A 19,973-nucleotide genomic window follows, 5' to 3' on the forward strand; every position below is an offset into this window, starting at 1 on the left:
CTTTTTCCTTCCTTCACTTTTTTAACCCCCAACGGGGAAAATCAATTTACTATTCTGTCAGGTCTCAACTTAGGTAAACAAAGGCTGAAGAAAGGGAAACTTACAATCAGTGTGTCAAATTAACCCTGTCAGAAAACACCTCAAAAGAACCAACCAGCTTCTCTGTGTCTCTCATGAACAAATAAAATCTTTAAAAATAAAATAACCCCCCCCCCCAAAAAAAACAACCAGTCATGAAGAGGGACAAGAAAAAGGACAATACTGAACTTGTTTTTATTTTTTCCATAATATCAACCTCAACAGCTTCAGTGAAAAAAGCAACGATGCTATCTTAACAGTGATGCTGCTGCTATCACGTCATACATCCATCTATTCCCACCTGGACCTCTAATCTAGGAATCTGCAATTCAGGTGGGAGGGTTATGACTGGAAAATACTGAAAAGATTAATGTTTATGCCAGCCTTAAGCAGTTTTTAGGATAGTCCAATGATCTGAGTATGTCATCTCTCAAAATACAAAATCCTGTTGCCAACTCCTCTCTAACCAAAGTGCCTGGGGACATAGTACACACAGTGCACCACTATATGCTAGAGTAGAAATCCTCTGCAGTTATCAGGTAGGAGAAAGAAAATGTGGACACATGACTTTGTGCAGAACAGAGGGAAAAAAGCTCACCACTCTCCAAAAGGTAACAAGAGAGAAGATGTCTTTTATGGATTGAAGAGCGAGTCACATGACAGCTAACCTTCCTTATTAGTTGGTTCTGCAGAAAGTAAACCACCCAGCCCCCTACATCAATTAGTACGCTTCCCACGGGGACTAACCACTCTTAGGCTAGAATCACCAGTAAGGAATAAGTCCATCACCTTCACCCCGCAAATCAGTCCCTACTCCAACATATAAACTCCATTCCCTCTTCTTCCACTTCTCAGAATCTACTCTTCATCTCACAAGTTCATCTGATGAGATGCTCTGCAATACAGAAAGTTATACTTAAGAATACATTAAGTAGGACCCTAAAAAGTCACTCTCATGCCACAGAAAGATCCCAGGTCTTCCTGGCAGCTCTCTAACCCTGCGAGAATTTTCATCACTAGTATTCAAAGTGCAGCGGGGCTGGTGGATGACTGAGTTTGCTTCTCTATGACCTCTAGCTCAAGGAAAACAACAACAAAAAAATCCAGACATGGAAGCAGAGATGCTCTGGAGTGTGGGAGGAGGGGGGAGGCAGATCGGGATTCAGTGAGTCAACTGCAGTGACTACACTTCCAGCTGACAAATGAAGTTTACCAAGAAAAAAAGAAAAAGAAAGAAAAGAAAGAAAGAAAAAGTCGAACGAAAGGACTCCTAAGCCACATGGTTGGCAGGATCCAAGCTTGCCCAGAAGGCCTCAGAAAATGAAACCAAATCTGATTAAAATGGACATTTTAAAACAACAAGAGACGCAGCAGCAAACGCACAGCTGCCATTTCCCGGCCACTTCCTGCGGGAGGCTTGGGGGAGGGGCTGTTTGTGTACAGATGGAGGTGGAAGCTCCCCCCCCCCGCCCCCCCGTAGGATGCAAATCTCGCACTCCAATAAATCCTACAAAGGATGCCCGCTATCGGCATAGTCTTTCCTCGGAAAACTGGGAACATAAGGAAAGAAAGGGATGATACGGGATCGTCTTTTCTGCCACGGAACCGGGGATCCCCTTAGTAAGGGATCCCCTCGGAAGGGGATCCCTCTTTATTCTTCCCTTCGGCCCCTAAAAGCCCGGCTCAGACGTCTCGGCGTCAGCTCCATCAACCCCCATCCCTCTAGTGGGAGACTCCCGGGGCTCGGCGGCCCGAGCCAAGCACACCGCGCTCCAGCCAGGCCCTCCCCTGCTCGCCACGCTCGAGGGAGCGCGCACCCCGCACCGAGGGAGGCACCCGAGACCCCCGGAAGCCCCTCTACCTTCCTCTCGCCGCTGCCAGGACGGCCCAGTCCCCACAGACGGAGGGTCTCACCCGCCCAGGGAACCCCCTCGCCCACCCTCCGCACCGGGCAGCCCCCGCCCCCACCCCACCCGAGGAGGTGGAGCCCCTCCCGGGGATTCCTTCCGAGTCCCCCACAGGAGGCGTCTCCACCGGCCGGGCGGCTCCTCCGCCTCCTCGCCGCCGCCGCCGCCGCCGCCGCGAGCCTCCTCGGCCGCTCCCGCCCCCGCCAGCCCGGCCCGGCCTTCAGCCGACCCGCCAGCCCCCTTCCCCTCCCGGCCCGCGGAGCGGCGAGCCCCCCGCCCCAGGCTGGGTCCCAGCAGGAAAGACGCCGGAGTCAGCTCCTCGCCCGGGGCGACGCTCCGGGCTGCCCCGCAGCCTGTTCCCTGAGGGAAGCCTCGGAAGAAAGCGGGGCTCCCTCCCCTCAGGCCCCCGGCCAGCGACCCAACAGACCTGAGGCGGCGGCGTCCAGCCTGGCTCGGGGCTTGTCTCTCCCCGGGGGACGGGCGGTTCACATGGCCGCGCTCCGGGCGCCAGGAGGGGAGGGGACCGCGGGGGAGGGGGTCTGGGGTCCGGGAGGGGGGAGGGGGACGCGGCTCAACCGCGGGGCCCGAGCGGAGCCAACATGGCCGGCGGGGGAGGAGTGAGCCGAAGCCGGCGGGGGCGGGGAAGCTGCGGCCGAGAGAGAGCCGCCCTCCGCGGCCTCCGCCACCGGGTCCTAGCGCCGCCGGCCCCGCTCCCCGACCCGGATCTGGGTCCTAGCGCCGCGGCGGCTCCCCCAGCCGGCCTGGCGGCTCCCTCGGCCTAATGGCTCCTCGTGGGCGGTAGTCCTGCTTCACACCGAGCAAGCTGAAAGGCGTGCCACGGGCCCAGAGGTTAACCTGAAAGACTAGACCAAAATTTTAGGACCAAGGCATGCGCCATTCCCCTAACAGGGGTGTGGGGTGGAGGCGGAGGGGATAATCTCAAGGGCACTTATTTCCCAGGCTGGGTGGTTGGTTGAAAAGTGGAAGTGTAGGAGCTGAAAGGTTAGTGAGGAAGTTCAGTCCTGATAAAGGGGCGGGTAGAAAGGCAAGAGGCTGCGGCGTCTGCGCCCACTCACCTGTGTCCCGTGGGGGCAGCCTGGTCCTGTCTGGATCACCACTTTCCTGGTGACATCTGCAGGGCTCTGGGAGTCAGGAAGATTCCTGTGCGTAGGAAAAGGAAGCTCGGCTCTGGAACCAGACCAGGAAGACCTCAGTCTAGCCTAAACCTGGCCGGATCCGCGGGGGATTAGCCGGAAAACTGGCACAGCAAATAAGATGCCCCAAATGTCCAGCTGCTCTAGAACCCCAGTACTGTTTTTGATAGGGCTATATGACTGTGTGAAACCTGAGAACAGGAAAGAAAAAAAACTAGCAGAGGACTACAGTTTGGCTCTCATCTATAATGTCTATTGCGGGGCCCAGGATGGAAGAGTGTCATATAATATTAGATTTTAGAGAATTTCTAGCTCAACTTGCTCTCGTTTGGCAGGTGAAGAAATTAAGGCCCAGAGAGGTTAACAGGCTTGTTCAAGGTCAAACTGTGGATAAAATGTGACTAGAAATCAGGTTTGTAACTCAACAGGCTCTGCAGACTTCAAGATAATTCCTATTCAATGCAATGTAGTTCTACAAACAATTGCAAAACTCAGGCTGAATATGCTGGAAGAGGAACAGAGTGTGGATAATGAAACTCTGGCAGGTTGGAGAGTCAACAAATACCTTTTCCTCTGGGGGTCTGGGAAGGAAGAAAATCTGAAAACTGGATGGGGACAGGGCAAGGCAGGACCAAAAACACACCAGTCTGGATTGTATTTCCTAACGTCACAGAGGAGTAGGCTCTGCCTCAATTTTGGGAACAGACTCTACTCCCTACCACAAATGGCTCAGAGAAGCTAATAAAGAAGTGAGCTTCAGTAAAGCCTTAAAGCCTGTGGGCCAGAGGGAAGAGGCTAAGAGGGTTAGAAGGGTTACTCTCCCGTTCCTGAGAGAAGTAGTTTACTAGGGGGAAGGAATAGACAGGTCAAATCAAAACTCTTCTCCCCTCCCTGACTCAATAACAGATTTATAGGTCACCATTGGAAAAAGAAAAAAAAAAAAAAAAGACCCTAACAGCCTGCTGACCTGAGCTAAATCAAAGGATAAGGGCCCCTTCTTCTGGAGAAAGCAGGGATCCGGCAAACTTCTGCTAAGGAATGCCCCACCTTCCCCAAAATAAAAAATAAAAAGGGCAGATGAAGAGGGTTCAGGGCTTGGAAGTGGCTTCCTAAAAGGCCAGGGAAGAGAGGTACTATCTTTTTTCTCTCTCTCTTCCCTTTTCCAGGGCAGACGAGGGACAATCCTCCTACCTCCGCCCCCGTCGTGGGGCTGGCCAGTCAGAGGCGGGAGGTCGGGGAGGAGCCCGCCAGTCTCGGGCGTGGCCACGCCCCTTCCCCCACCACACACCCACACACACCCACCCGCTGGCTCCACTACGCTCCGGAAGAGCCGGTTACTCCTGTGCCCCACTGGCTGCCCCCACCCCTTCCGAGCCCCAGGCCTAGTCTCCAGGGCAACCTCTAGGACTATCCCAGCCAGGAGCGGTAGGGAAGAGGGGTGTTGGATAGGAGGGCCACCTGGGATTAGAAAGGAAAGTGGGGCAGGATCCGTTCTTCCCATCTGGTGCAGAAAGACTTCAATTACCTTCCTCCCTGAGAGCCCCCTCCTCATCCCATCTAACCAGAGACCTTCCTTGCTCTTTGAGCCCGGATGAGGGTGAGGTGTCAATATGCCCAACAGCTGGGTATTTACTTCTAGTCAGAAGCTACCCCAGGCAGCAGCTGTGCTTCTCCCCCCATCCAGACGACAGAGGGCAGACTGACCCCATATGTCCCCAAACATTCCTCAGTCTCATCACATGTGGTCAATCACCCACCCTATCTCCCTTCAGGAAGCTACTAGAAAGGGGAAGGGGCAAATGGTCACCTTTTCAGCAACTTGTGAGAAGGGTATCTAGGGAATACTCTGAACCTCTCTCAAGCCAGGCCAGTGGGCGGGTAATGAAGAAAATGAGAAGGGAGAAATTAGCACCTGCTCCCCCTTTCTCGCCCTGCCTGTGTTCCTGCGGCACCACCCTGACTTGCCACAGTGCCTGGCTCCACCGAGCCAGATGGCTGGGGCTGGGAGGGGGAAGAAAGAGAATGGGAGAAGGAAGAGGATTCGTTTGCATCCCTTTACCTCCCTCCCTCCGTTCCCCCCCTCCCCCTCCAGATACTCCTGGAATTCCACCCGCCAGGGCTGCGCTGCCCACCACCCTTCTCCTCCACCCAGCTATCTTCCAGGTCATGGAACAGGACTCCGAGTCTGGAACAAATCCAGATGCCCGGTCCCCTCATTCTGGAGTGGCGGATCTAGTGGGGGAAGGATGCAAGCCCCAGATGGGAAGGGGCAGAGTTGGGGGCCCGGCTGGACTCGGAGGGAGGGGTATATTCCCCGATAGAGGGGAGGTAACTATTAAAGCCCCCACTCCCCGCGCTGGACGGTCTGCCGTGTGGATAGGGGCTGGTCGGGAGTCAGCCCTGAACCCCGCAGCCACTCCAACTTGCTCCCCTCCCTCTCCAGGTTAGTCCAAAACAGTCTCCTCCCCCTCTCTATTTGGAGGCGGCTCGATTCTCCTGTAACACATCCAAAGGACCATAAACCCTCCTCCTCTTCTCTCCAAGTTGGTATGTGCCCCCCTCAGATTCACCCACAGACCTGTTTCAAACTCCCCAATGAGCTTCTCCGCCGCAGTCTCGCAGGCGGGGGGGAAAGCCCTGTTCCTTAGAGTGGGACTCCCTCTGCATCTGAGCCGAGAAGGTTAAGATTCCCTCACCTCTCCCTCACCCCCACCCCCCAGCACCTTCACGCGCTTAGATCCAGCCCTCACCCACTATGTCCCTGCAGACCCTTAAGCCCGGAATCACAAGATTCTGGGTGTGCCTCCCTCCCCCCCATTCCCTGCTCCTGGAATAGAAGTGTTCCGAAGCTGGCCCAGCCCACCCCAGGTCCAGGAAGAGGGCCTTTCCCACCTGGGCTGGCTGGTGGGTGCTGAGGTTGGACCCCCAAACTTCGGGAGACGGGGGGTGGGGTCAGAGCTACAGAAGAGCGTTAGTTGGGGCTCAGCTGAACTTGAAGGTCGACACGGAGCAGGGCCCTCTAGGGACTGGGTAGTCCATGTCCATGCTAAACCTCCAACCCCCACTTACTACGAGGAAGGGAGAGGAGTTGGGGTGGCGGTTGTTCCCCCTCCCATTGGAGGTTAGGATGGCGTGGGAAAGCTCCGGATCCAGGGGGGAGGAGGCGAAACCCAGACCGCGGGAGATTTCTCTGGCGAGGCAGGCGCGGGGGAGGGGCGCTCCCGGGGCTGGAATAGGAGGGGTGCTCGGGAGAGGTCGGCCAAGGCGTGAGAAGCCCGGATTCCGGGCGCCGAGGACCGGGGAGAGATGCGCGGGCAGATAGTGTTGGGGAGAGAGGAAGGGCAGTTCCCGCAGGGGAGTCGGGCCGAGGCTCGGCGGCGGGGATCCCCGGGCCGGCGACCGCAGGAGGGCCCCGCCGGGGACGCCGCTACCGGGCGCGAGCCGGGCCTCACCTGCAGCAGGGCCGGGCCGCGGGGGCGGCGCGCAGGTGGTGGGGGCGCCGGCGGTGTGTGCGGGGGGGGGGCGGCGGTGTGTGCGGGGAGGGGGGGCGGCGCGCAGGTGGTGGGGGCGCCGGCGGTGTGTGCGGGGGGGGGCGGCGCGCAGGTGGTGGGGGCGCCGGCGGTGTGTGCGGGGGGGGGGCGGCGGTATGTGCGGGGGGGGGGGGCGCCGGCGGTGTGTGCGGGGGCGGGGGGGCACTTAAAGAGGCCGGAGCTCCGGGGTGGCGCCCGGCGCCGGGCAGGGCGGTCGCGAGGAATCCGCTGGGGGAGGGGAAGCGGGTGGCGTCTCCTAGGGGCGAGAACCAGGAAGGATCCCAGATGGAGGAAGAGAAGAGAGCCCAGAAGAAGAGACAAACTTCTCCGGTGAAGTGGGGAGGCTGGTGGGCCCAAGCCGAAGGACTCGGGGGGAGCTCCGGCCGCGACCTCCTCACAAAGGGCCGGGAGGGCGGCGGCGGGTCAAGGACGCGGGGCGAGGGCGGAGGGGGGCGGCCGCGGCCCGGGAGCGCAGCGCGGCCTTGCCAGGTGAGCAGGGCCCCGGCTCTCGGCCCCGCGGCCCGTGCCCTCAGCTGGGGGGGCCCCCGGCCTCCTTCCCCAGCGCGACCCGACCCTACACGCCTCTGGACTCAGGAAGCCACGAGGGCCAGGACCTCCTGGGCCCTTCAACCTCAAGCCTGCCTCTCGCGGGGTGTTGGGGGCTGGCGCTGGGGGGCCGCCAGTGGCAGCCCTGGTGGGACCGCTGTGGGACCGTGAGAACCGGCTCTATTTCAGTTTTCACCCAACCACCACCACCCTTGCAGCAACCTCTGGGGCAACAGGAAGCAGCTGCTCAGTGCAGCCCCCACCTGGTGGTGGGTCAGGGTGGGGGAGGAGAGACGACGGGACTTAAAAGGCCTGGGAGAAAATGAGGGGAGGAGAGGCACCTTAAAAATCCTCCAACGCTACCAAAAGTGGGCTTTACTTTTTGGGGGGAGGCCAGCAGTGCATACTGTCAAGTATTCCTTGAATCTCAGCTCAAATGGGGAGGAGCAGGGGGCTGGGGCGTCGGGGGTACGGGGAGGTCGGGGAGAGCCCCACTTAAGGTGCAGTCTCAGACTCTTCCTGGGAACCCGAGCTTGTCAGTGCTCCTGATCCCTTGGTCCGCAGACTCACCGCCTGAGTCCTGCGCCCCTGTAGCCCGGTTTCCCCTCCTTCACCCCCCAAAAGAGCAAAGGTTAGGCCCCACCCCTGCTGAGTCAGCCAGGGAGGGAGGTAGGCATCCTTCAGGCCTTCCCCGGGGGCTGGTCCTCATACTTACCCATGTCCAGCTGGCAGGGCTCCAAAGCTGGGACCACCCAGCTCCTCACTGTCCTTGGTTCCCCCTTCACGTGAAGGCTGGTGTTAGATCCTCCTAAACTGTGAGCTGGGAACTAGCACGAATCAAAAAGCCAATGTATGCTTCCTGCGAACCACAGCCTGAACTGCTGTAGGGTGATGTCCCTGTGTGACAGACTGGGGTGGGGAGGGAGGAGGGAAGGGCGGGGCTTTCTCTGGGTGGAGAGGGAGGAGGAGGCTAGGACAGGGCAGAACCAGGAGAAATATGGAGGAAGGTTAGATCTGTGTTGACACTCCAGAGGCGTGGTGGAAGAGTGGTAAAGGGGGAAGGAAATAAACAGTTGCAGCTAGTGAGAGGGAGAAGGTTCTCGATGAATGCTGAGACACGTAAACGTGTGGGGGAGGGGATGGAGGGATACAAACGACCTTAAGGATCAGTTCCCGGGTCTGCATCTGGGTAACATGGGAAAACAAAGCCCCCATATCTTGGGGCCTTCCTGCACCATCTTCTTACCCACTGGAGTCAGGATCTAGAGGAAGTGCCCCCACCCCCATAACTCAGCATTTCCCCAAATCCAGGCTTTTCTGGGAGCAAAAGACCTGGCACAGTCGGCTCAGGGGCTCCACCTTCTGTCCAGATCATGACACAGGAGAGACTAGTGCCACGGACGTCATAGGCAGATGGGAGTTAACTTACAGGCCCCTACTCCACCCCTGGCATCTCTCCCAAGGCCCCTCCCCAACCTTCAGCCCTCAGGGGCCTCTGAATTGGGATCTCAGTTTGTCCCCGCCCTGCTTCGATCCAGCTTGAAAGCCTCAGGGGTGGAGCCTATAGATGCAGGCTCCTCCTCAGGACAAAAGCCCCAGCTGGTTTGTAAACAGTCATTAGCTAAGAACCACATCCCAGCAAATGGCCTTTATGGATTTCAAAATGGTGAGATCAGAGTTCTTGCAATCTCCCGGCCTACCACCAGAGGGCAGCAGGAGATGGGCCCTAGTTCAGGAAAGCACACTCACTGGGCTGGGATTAGGCACTTAGTTCACACTGAAATAGGTGTACTTTGGAGTGCTCCTGACCTGCCATTTTAGTGGCTAAAATGAAGCGGAAATAACCTAATTCCATTATTTAGTTTAGAAGGCCAACCCCACAAACCCGGAAATTGCCATGCCCTGTAACAGATAAAGTCTCCCCAACTTTCCTTAAGGATTTTAGGAATCAGGACAGGCCTCATGGTTATTTTATACCATGCACTGCCTCAAGGGATCACACGCAACTCTAGGCTTGCCCAAAATATAAATCAGGCAATAGTCAACAACTTCCTGAAAAAAGGTGGGCAAGGAGAAAGCAAGCAACCTTAGGTAGACCTGGGGGGGGGCGGTGGTGGTGGCGGGCTTGACTTGAGTTTTGCAGGTTTTTAATCCTTCAGAAGCATCCTTTACAAAAAGTTGGATTCCTTCAATTCACTGATTGATCCCTGCTTTGTCTTAGTATTGCATTCTGTAGACCCATCGCCCCTCCATATGCTCTTCTTAAAAATATCCCTGTTGCTTTTTTTTTGTTTGTTTGTTTTTTCCCTGTTGCTTTTTAATCAAGCAGGAATAAACTATAAAGTATATTCAAGGCAAACAATTGATTTGCTTTGCCAAATAAAGGGCCAAAGCGGAGGCCCTACTTTTGAGATCACATCTGCAGGGAACCCCTCATAAGACCGGCAGTTGTCCATCAAGACAGTACTTTGTAGTATTTCTTACAGCCACTCTAAAACTTAGTGTTGGTGGTGGTGTCAGGACAAAGAAAAATAGACCACTTCTGAGGGATGTACATTTTATTGGAAACTTTAAATACTCTTCAGACAGAACACAGGCTTTCATGTGGCCTACAGAGCAAACAGATTTTTCTTAGATTAGGGGCAAGAAGCACAGCACCGAGGATGATCAGTGCTTAGTTTGCCAAAAGGACCTCCTCATGAATGCTCTTCAGCCAGCTTGTCAGCTTTTGCCACAGCTTCTTCAATGGGTCCCACCATATAGAAGGCCTGTTCTGGAAGATGGTCATATTCACCTATATGGAAAAAAAAATCCACTGGTGAGAAGTGGCAACTTTTTGCAGTGTATACATACTTCACCACTTGGGGGCCACCAGTCAGAATGTGATGAATTTGTGTCATCCAAGAAATCTTTTAACACACTTCTGTCACAAATAACTTGTAAGACATAATACAGTATGGATTAAGAACAAATGGTCCTGGCCATATAACCTGGATTCAAATTCTTACTCTTTACTTCAGCTGGATATCAGGACCAGTTATTTTATATTCTGTGCGTTAAGATTCCTCATTTGTGGGATCCCTGGGTGGCGCAGTGGTTTGGCGCCTGCCTTTGGCCCAGGGCGCGATCCTGGAGACCCGGGATCGAATCCCACGTCGGGCTCCCGGTGCATGGAACCTGCTTCTCCCTCTGCCTGTGTCTCTGCCTCTTGCTCTCTGTGTGTGACTATCATAAATAAATAAAAATTAAAAAAAAAAAAAAAAAGATTCCTCATTTGTAAAAACACGGTAATCACGCCTTCCTTACAAGGACCTGTAATTCACTTAGAATAGCTAGGTCTGAAAACACTCAGTAAATGTTAAATGACAACAACCAAGTAATACAAGTTCACTCTCTCTTTTTTATTTTTTTTTTTAATTTTTATTTATTTATGATAGGCACACAGTGAGAGAGAGAGAGGCAGAGACACAGGCAGAGGGAGAAGCAGGCTCCATGCACCGGGAGCCTGACGTGGGATTTGATCCTGGATCTCCAGGATCGCGCCCTGGGCCAAAGGCAGGCGCTAAACCGCTGCGCCACCCAGGGATCCCTACAAGTTCACTCTCAGAAGTAAATACAGAGTATTTCCAAAGAACACTGATAGGAAATAGTTTATTTTTTAAAATTACGTGACTAGACACAATATACTTATGTACTGCTCGATGATTGCTGGAATGGAAATATAGCACAGTGAGCATTCAAGAGATTTCAGTTTCTCTGCCATTTTATGTTCAGCTTTATACACGTAATCTCACCTGCCAAAATCTGCTGAAATCCTTTGATGGTCTCCTTCAGAGGTACCAGCTTCCCCATATGACCTGTGAAAACCTCAGCTACCTGGAATGGCTGAGACAAGAAACGCTGTATTTTCCGTGCACGGGACACAGTCAACTTGTCTTCCTCAGAAAGTTCATCCATACCCAGGATGGCAATGATGTCCTGGAGAGATTTGTAGTCCTATGAGAAAACAAGAAAGGCCTGAATAAATACTTACACAAAATATTTTTCTTTTTTTTAAGTAGGCTCCATGCCCAAAGTGGGGCTTAAACTCACAACCCATATATCAAGAGTTGGATGCTCTACTGACTGAACCAGCCAAGCACCCCAATATTCATTCTTTCAAATTTGGACAAAAACCTAAGGGTTAATACCACCTTGTACCCAGCGCTTTGTACAAAGCATTTTAGCACCTTACCTCACAAAGTAAACAAATTAGTAGTGGTGAAGTTACATACTTGGGATCCTGAGGGCCCTCAGCTAAGATCAAGGTCTTATCCTCCCCTCTAGTCTGGTGCCATTAGAAAACGGATTCCAAACCTAAGTACCTGGAAACCCAAGAGTTCTCCTTCACACTAATAGAAAGTGGTAGTTTCATCTTTCCTTGCTCCAAAGAAAATCACACAGGTCACCAGGAAAGATTTGCTATTAATATTGTCCCCAAAAACCCACCGTATGACTTTATGGCCACTGATCTCACCTGCATTACTCACCTGCAGAATCTTTTGTACCCCACGAGCAACATCATAATGCTCATTTCCAACAATGTTGGGATCCATGATTCGAGAAGTAGAATCCAGAGGATCCACTGCTGGATAGATGCCCAACTCAGCAATAGCACGGGACAGCACAGTGGTAGCATCCAAATGGGCAAAAGTAGTTGCAGGGGCAGGGTCAGTCAAATCATCAGCAGGCACATAGATAGCCTATAGTGAGTCAAGACCCCATGAGGAGCAGCAGGAAACCAAGTAATTTGATTTAAGCCACCCTTTTTTGACCTCCCATCATCTTTTAGCATTCAAGACTCAACCTCAAAAATAGCCTTATCATCCCTAATACCTGCTGAGTGAGCATATAGATGATCTGGTCCCTCCAAGCTGTGCTCAAAGAATTCATTGTCATTCCTTTTGTTTTTCATCCCCCATTTTAATTCTATTTTATTGATACCCACAATTTCAGTTAAAAACAAAAAATCCTGCATGACTACAGCAGTTCACTAGGTTCACTGAAAGTCACAACAGTTTAGACAAAGTAATTTTGCTATGTGTGTATATATACACATACACACATCATCTATATCTGCAGATGTGTAGTGTGGCACATTAGTGCAGTACATGATTAATGCGGTTTCCATGCAGCTCCAAACTCCTAAGGCTTTCTAGAAACCACTACTTTGTGATCCACATTCACATGTCTTCAACTACTTCAAATGAGCATTTCTTAACCTTCTAGGGTCTCTAACATGCACACATAGAATTTTATACATTATTTTGGGGAGCTCATTAACCTGGTCAAAACCTTGAGACATAAGCAACTAGGCTGTACACTTTCCTGTATATACCTCTATACAAATTAGACCTTCAACCATTTCATTGTTCTTACCTGTACAGAGGTAATAGATCCCTTCTTGGTGGTGGTGATTCTTTCCTGCATGGTACCCATATCAGTTGCCAAGGTAGGCTGATAGCCCACAGCAGAAGGGATCCTGCCCAATAAAGCAGACACCTAAAAAAAGAAAGAAAAAGAACAAAGGTATTAGGTGTCTACATCTTTAGCCTCATCTGCACCATTCCATAGAAAAGTCCAGGAAATAGGTTCTTTCGAGGCTTCTTACCTCAGAGCCAGCCTGGGTGAAGCGGAAAATGTTATCAATAAAGAGCAGTACATCTTGACCCTCTTGGTCTCTGAAGTATTCGGCAACAGTCAGTCCAGTCAGAGCCACCCGGGCGCGAGCGCCAGGCGGTTCATTCATTTGACCGTACACCAGCGCTACCTGGAGTAATCATACACAATCAGAAAACCTGGCAGGGGAATATGGAAGCCGTATACCCAAGGTCTCCAAATCGGAGAAACTACCAAAAAACCCTCCTTCTCAAAAAGCGTCAAGATTTTGGTTTGCAAATTTCTTTTCCCTTTTAGAGATGCGGCTCAAAATAACACAAAGATAGTTTCTTATAGCATTAAGGCAAAACTCCTGAAATAGGAAGGAAATAAAACGAAGAAAGGCACAAAACAGGGTTAATTGGAGACACAGAAGTATCTCCAACTCCCAAAATTAACTTTTAAATGATGGGACTATCTACTAAAAACAAAGTTTGGAAACGTAATGTCAATGAAGAAAGAAAATATACTTTAGTGTATTACAAGCTGCAGGAAAAACACAGAAATTTTTGTAGCCCCTGGGACACTAAAATGAAAACGTAACACACGGCTTCAGCAAGTAATACAGTCAGCTAAAATGGTTTCCTGGCACTATTATTACGTGGACATAAACCAGGTCACTACTTACCTTGGAGGTAGCATCTTTTAAGTTGATAACACCAGACTCAATCATTTCATGGTATAAGTCATTGCCTTCACGGGTCCTCTCACCAACACCAGCAAACACAGAATAACCACCATGGGCTTTAGCGACATTGTTGATTAACTCCATGATCAGTACTGTCTTGCCAACTCCAGCACCACCAAACAGCCCTGGAAGAGATTGAAAAGAAGTAATATTTAAGCGTTGTGTGTTCCCAAATAAGCAAACTTAGAAAAAAAATAGAAAAAAAAATTACACTAGTTTTCTATCTTTTCCCTTCTCAGGAATGGCATCTGGCTTCAGCAAACTCAGAAGAACGAAAGTCAGAAGCTACTCATCAGTGAGGGATAGATCTTAGTACCTACTTATTACACTGCAGGATTTTTCTTCCCACATTAGGTTTGGAAAATATGTACTACAAATAACTTACCAATTTTGCCACCCTTGGCATAGGGAGCCAGCAGATCCACAACCTTGATACCAGTTACCAGAATTTCCTGCTCAACACTCATTTCCACAAACTCAGGGGCTTCAGCATGAATAGCTGCAAATCTGTAGAGGTAGGTAGAGAGGATCAGTGTCTTTTTATTCATCTTGTTGAAAGTTTTCTCTCAATTCTCATCTCTTATACAACACTCCACACAAGCTGGCATCGGGCACCTCGCCTAACATTCTGCAATAAAGGGGATTCCATTTCCATTATCTCAGGAAACCAGAATCGCAATCCCTAACAACTTTAACAGTCAAAAAGATTTTCCTTTTGCTAAGCCCTAACCTAACAGCACTTCTTCATGCGTCAATAGGAAATACAAAGACCCACCAATTCTGGAAACCCCACAACCTCAGCCATTGGTATTATTATGATTTTTTAAAATATTTTATTTATTCATTCAGGAAAGACAGGGAGAAGTGGAGACACAGGCAGAGGGAGAAGCAGGTTCCCTGTGGGGAGCCTGATGCGGAACTCGATCCCAGGATCCAGGAATCGCTACCCAGGCTGAAGGCAGACACTCAACTGCTGAGCCATCCAGGCATCCCAGCCATTGGAATTAAAACTCACATAATCAACTTGAGTCCTAAGCAGCAGGGTTTTTTTGTTTTGTTTTTTACAATCAGAACTTTTGCATCCTTAATTTTCTTAAGAAACTATATCTACGATTTTGATAACAATACATCAGGGACACCTGGGTGGCTCAGTGGTTGACCGTCTGCCTTTGGCTCAGGGCGTGATCCCGGGGTCCTGGGATCCAGTCCCACATCAGGCTCCCTGTGAGGAGTCTGCTTCTCCCTCTGCCTAGGTCTCTGCCTCTCTCTCTGTGTTTCTCATGAATAAATATAGTCTTTAAAAACAAACAAACAATATATCAGCATTTTAAGCAGTCTCTGCAGGAACATTTTGCTACACTACAAGGTGTTGCCTTCATATACAAAACTACAGAGGGGTGCCTGGGCAGCTCAGTCAGTAGAGCAGGTGAATTCTGGTATAGAGCTTACTTAAAAAAAAAAAAAAAAAAGTAGTCCCTTTGCATGTAAATGCAACAAGAGGGATATTTACTGTTTGGTTTTGATGGGACCTCTCTCATCAATAGGTTCTCCAATGACGTTCATGATTCTGCCCAAGGTCTCAGGACCAACAGGAATTTTGATTGGTGCACCAGAATCCAGGACTTTCTGGCCTCTAACCAAGCCTTCCGTGCCATCCATGGCAATAGTCCTCACTGTGCTTTCACCTGTTAGTTGAAGATATTGCAAGGTTATACAGAAGGACAAGCAGTCTTGGTATTTAATGTTCAGCTGGCATGAAAGACCTACAGCAACCAAGACTCCTTCTCAGTACCTGAAATGTGGCTTCAGCAAACTCAGAAGAACGAAAGTCATTTTGATATAATCGTCATTGAAGGAGGACCGATTTGGGGGGTACTTGGGACTCAGCAAGTTCTTTACAATTCCTAAGAAATTCTACTTACCCAAATGCTGGGCCACCTCCAAAACCAGCCTGGTCTCCCTGCCTTGCACTTCCAGGGCATTTAGGATGGGTGGTAGTCCTTCATCAAACTGGACATCCACCACTGCACCAATGACCGCCACGATGCGCCCGGTGGCAGCGCCTGCCTTCGGCGAAGGAGATGTTTGGGTGGCATAGTCTCTGGCTAACAGACAAAAAAAAAAAAAAAAAAAATGTTGGAAGAAATTGGGGTGAGGGCAGTTAATGGTCACATGAACCGGCAAATTCGGCCCAAGACCGGCCTCCTCTTGCTTTCAATTAAGACAAGTCCGGAGGGAGGGCCGCGCAGGAACCAAGAAGGCGCCTGCACAATCTTCCCATGCACAAAACTCCATTATTCGCGGTCTCCGTGACCCCGTCCAAGGGAAGGTCAAGGCACCTGCCCGCACTTCGCCGTCACAGAGAGCCCTTTCCCAAAATGAGGCGAATTATATCGAAGAAGGCTCCCACAGGCGACCTATTCTTGTTCGCCCGCGGTTAAAGGGCAGGGCGCCGGCCGGGACGTCCTTCGGTCACCAGAAATGCCTCAGGCCCCAGTGACAAGCGGCCTGCGGCTCAAGGTCATGGGGCGGCAGAAGCGAACCCGGCTCTCAGAGGAAGACACTCACCGGACTGGAGCGCTGCCGGGCTGGCCCGCAGCAAGACCTGGACTTGGGGTAGCGGCGAGGGGCCGAGTCCCCGCAAGGCCCCGGAGGCCGAGGTTGCAGCCACTCGACCCACAAAACCCAACATGGCGGAGCCCGGGTGGAGACTGAGCGCCGCAGCGGTGCGGGCCGCCGACTCCCCCGTTAGGGCGGGGCCTACTCTGCAGTAAGCACGGCCATTGGATGAATTTGCTGAACATCACTCTCAGTGCTGCTCCTATAGGTCAATAATATCCGATCTTTTCAACCATTGGTCAAAATCGGTGCCAATCTGAATTCCTTGTTTTCATTGGACAATATCAGGTTAGGTCCACCCTCGGAGCCTCGAGACATAATTGGATAACAAAGATGCCAGTTAGAGAGCGTTCTTGGCGGAACTACGTTCCGAGCGGGGCCGAGTTCCTGTCGTGAAGCACGCGGGCTGTCTTTGGCTGTCCTTGGGCTCTCACGTTAGCTGGGACCTTGAGCGAGGCGACGGTCTGCGGGGCGGGTCACCCTGACGGTGACCTTGGGGAACTCAGGAGCCTTCTCTAGACTCAAAGCACGGTTCTTCTTTTGCAGCAGTGGAATTGGAAGCTTCCAAGTAGTTCAGGAGGTCAGGAATCCGGACACTTAGTACTGTACAATGAAAGAAACTAGTGTAACCCGGTCATTTAACAGATGTGTGTGTGTGTGTGTGTGCCAGAAATTGAGGAGATAAAGGTAAAATTAAGACTTAGGACCTGCCTTTATTATTATTTTTTAAATAGGCTCTACGCTCTATGTGGGGCTTGAACTCACCACCCTGAGATCAGGAGTCAGATGGTCTATGGACTGAGCCACCCGAGTGCCCCAGGACCAACCTTTTAAACAGAAAACGATGCAGAAACGACTAGTGCAGGGTAAAGTAGGTACAGGAAGAAGGAAGGGATGAATTTGGGCCACCTAGAGATGCAATGGAATTGTCTCAAAGTGGAGGAGATGAATATACTTGTGAAACCAAGTAGAAATTCCAGGGTAAAGTAGACTATTCCAAGCACATGTTTGCGTGAAACTATGTTCTTTTTTTTAAACTGCAGGTGAGGAAGGTTGGAAATAAGGAAAAAAGAGAAACAGTAGTAAAAAGATTAGCAGGAGCCCGCTCTAAGGGCTTTGGATGGAAGTGAAGACAGGGCTGAGGTAAGTGTGTGGAAATGTTCCTTGAGTTAGGAAAATCAGAAAACCCAGGGCATTCTTTTCTGTAGTATTGATTTTGGCAGGTTGGAGAGACCCTTTATCTATTAGAATAAGCGTGGCCATATAGAGTTTATCGTGGTGTTAGCTCCCCAGATTTTGTCCCACCAGCTCCCATACTTTCATCTTTCTGCATGATTGTGAGAAAGTCTCCTGTTTGGCATGTAGAGAGAGCTATCAAAGAATTAAAGGAGAAAACAGGAAGAGAATGTTAATTTTGGGGTGCTTATGGTAATCTTGCCTAATAAGAGGCAAAGAACCCAAGAAAACAGCAACATGTATGGAGCAGGTAAGAAAAATCAGGGACACCTGGGTGATTCAGCGGTTGAGCATCTGCCTTCAGCTCAGGGCATGATCCTGGTGTACGCGGATCCGGTCCCACATTGGGCTCCCAGCATGGAGCCTGCTTCTCCCTCTGCCTGTGTCTCTGCCTCTGTGTGTGTGTGTCTCTCATGAATAAATAAATTTTAAAAATCTTCAAAAAAAAAAAAAAAAAAAGAAAGAAAAATTAAACAACAAAGAAAGCAGCAGAGGAATAACACCAAGGACCATAATGTGAAGAATCAGGGGGAGGGGTACCTGGATGGTTCAATTGGTTAAGCAGCTGACTTGATTTCAGCTCAGATCATGATTTCAGGGTTCTAGGATCAAGACCCTGATCAGGATTGGTGCTCAGCCAGGAAGTCCGCTTCTGGATTCTCACTCCTCTCTCTGCCCCTCCCCGTGCTCTAGCTCACTCTTTCTCTAAAATGAAATAAATCAGTCCCGGGTGGCTCAACGGTTTAGCGCCACCTTCAGCCCAGGGTGTGATTCTGGAGACCCAGGATGGAGTCCCATGTCGGGCTCCCCGCAGGGAACCTGCTTCTCCCTCTGCCTGTGTGTCTCTGCCTCTCTGTGTCTCTCATGAATAAATAAAATATTTTTTTTGAATAAATAAAATCTTAAAATAAAATGAATCAATCTTTAAAAAAAGAAAATAAAGGGGGAGCACCTGGGTGGTGCAGTTGTTGGGTGTCTGACTCTTGATTTCAGCTTAGGACCTGATCTCAAGGTCTTGAGACCTGAGCCCTGGTCAGGCTCTGAGCTCAGCAGGGAGTCTGCTGGAGAGTCAGTGTCTGTCTGTCTCTCTCTCTCCTTGCACCCCCTTGATGTTCTGTAATAAATAAATAAATAAATAAACAAACAAATAAATAAATATTTTTAAAAATCAGGAAAGAGAATGTTGAGAAAGTGGTCAATAGCATCAATCACAAATATTCTATAAAATAAGGGCTGAAAAGAACCAACTAGGAATTCATTCCATGGTAAAGGTGGGGGATCCAAAGATAATTTGAGTGGGCTGCATCTTAAGACATGATACACATTTTTGATTTATGATCCATGCTCTTTCCATTATTCTGGGCAGCATCCCAGTTAATAGGTCCCTATATGTTATGGCCTCAACTATTAAGAGTTGAAGTTTCTGTAGCTAAGCCATGATATCCCACACTGGAGCCAGACTAGGTTAAAATCTTGTTTCTGCTCTTTACTAGATGTCATTGGGAGAGTTAAATTCTCTGAACATCACTTTCTTCACCTATAAAAGAGATAATAAAATGGGAATAATCTCATAGGGTTCTTTTGAGACTTAAGATTAATAATGAAAAAAGTATTTAGAACAGTTCTGGCACATAATCAGCACTGTATCTGTGTTAGCTAGTATTTTTACTTACTATTGACTTAGTGTTAAGATCTTTGGTTTTGGGATGCCTGGGTGGCTTAGCTGTTAAGCGTCTCCCTTCGGCTCAGGATGTGATTCTGGAGACCTGGGATCGAGTCCTGCATTGGGCTCCCTGCGTGGCGCCTGCCTCTCTGTGTGTCTCTAATGAATAATTAAATAAAATCCTTAAAAATAATTTTAAAAGATCCTTTGGTTTTGTATCACCAACTTTGGTCTTGGCCAAAATATTATGAACCAACATTTATAGTGACACTTCACTAAACCCAGGTGTCAAAGATTTTCATAAATTTCCAGATTACAGCTCATTACCCTTTGAAATGCATCATACATTTCTCTTAGCAGATTACCAAGTAATTTAACTTTTTCTTGGACATTGGGTTATCATTAAACATCTCAAATTCCAATGCTAAATACTTTCAATGTTATTAAGGTAGATGAACTATTCCTCCATTATGCTCAATTTCGTTAACTTATTTTTGCTCTTGATGATGGCCCATAGCAACTTTATATCTTGTTCTGAAATTAGTGAATCTGCTATATTTGTAAATAATACGAAAATAAATTTGAGGGGATCCCTCGGTGGTGCAGCGGTTTGGCGCCTGCCTTTGGCCCAGGGCGCGATCCTGGAGACCCGGGATCTAATCCCACATCGGGCTCCCTGCATGGAGCCTGCTTCTCCCTCTGCCTGTGTCTCTGCCTCTCTCTCTCTCTCTCTCTCTGTCTCTCTCTCTCTGGGCATATCATAAATAAATAAAAAATTAAAAAAAAAAGAAAATAAATTTGATTAGCTTGAAATGAGATAGACCTTTCTGAACAAATAGTGTCATCTATTTTAGA

At 50.1% G+C, this 19,973-nt stretch overlaps 2 protein-coding genes and 2 non-coding genes across 11 annotated transcripts in view; all 4 read right to left on the reverse strand.

Moving 5' to 3' along the window:
* The window catches only part of BAZ2A (bromodomain adjacent to zinc finger domain 2A), a 35,303-nt gene extending 26,837 nt beyond the window's left edge, over window positions 1-8,466 (reverse strand). For 2 of the 8 annotated variants that reach the window (XM_072746196.1, XM_026001918.2), the window contains exon 1: window positions 868-1,215. The gene's annotated coding sequence lies outside the window, so the exon portion shown is untranslated. Of the gene's footprint in view, window positions 1-867; window positions 1,216-2,412; window positions 2,660-3,061; window positions 3,147-7,930 lie in introns of those variants that run through there. The other 6 variants (XM_026001920.2, XM_026001919.2, XM_026001917.2 and 3 more) reach the window with 6 other exon arrangements.
* A 1,292-nt stretch (window positions 8,467-9,758) lies between these two features.
* On the reverse strand, window positions 9,759-16,373 carry ATP5F1B (ATP synthase F1 subunit beta). The gene is made up of 10 exons (XM_026001921.2): window positions 16,169-16,373; window positions 15,523-15,705; window positions 15,111-15,285; window positions 13,986-14,107; window positions 13,541-13,725; window positions 12,866-13,024; window positions 12,634-12,756; window positions 11,745-11,957; window positions 11,010-11,211; window positions 9,759-10,009 (listed from the first exon to the last, which is right to left on the reverse strand). Exons 1-10 carry the CDS (start codon window positions 16,290-16,292, stop codon window positions 9,912-9,914), a joined length of 1,584 nt encoding a protein of 527 aa, XP_025857706.1. The 5' UTR covers window positions 16,293-16,373; the 3' UTR covers window positions 9,759-9,911.
* Window positions 13,831-13,901, reverse strand: LOC112922422 (small nucleolar RNA SNORD59). Its single transcript, XR_003235433.1, has one exon. It is a non-coding gene; the product is annotated as a small nucleolar RNA SNORD59 (small nucleolar RNA).
* Window positions 15,381-15,456, reverse strand: LOC112922423 (small nucleolar RNA SNORD59). Its single transcript, XR_003235434.1, has one exon. It is a non-coding gene; the product is annotated as a small nucleolar RNA SNORD59 (small nucleolar RNA).
* Window positions 16,374-19,973: the final 3,600 nt, after the last annotated feature.

Source organism: Vulpes vulpes, unplaced genomic scaffold (assembly GCF_048418805.1).
Source record: "Vulpes vulpes isolate BD-2025 unplaced genomic scaffold, VulVul3 u000000674, whole genome shotgun sequence".
Lineage (NCBI taxonomy): Eukaryota > Metazoa > Chordata > Mammalia > Carnivora > Canidae > Vulpes > Vulpes vulpes.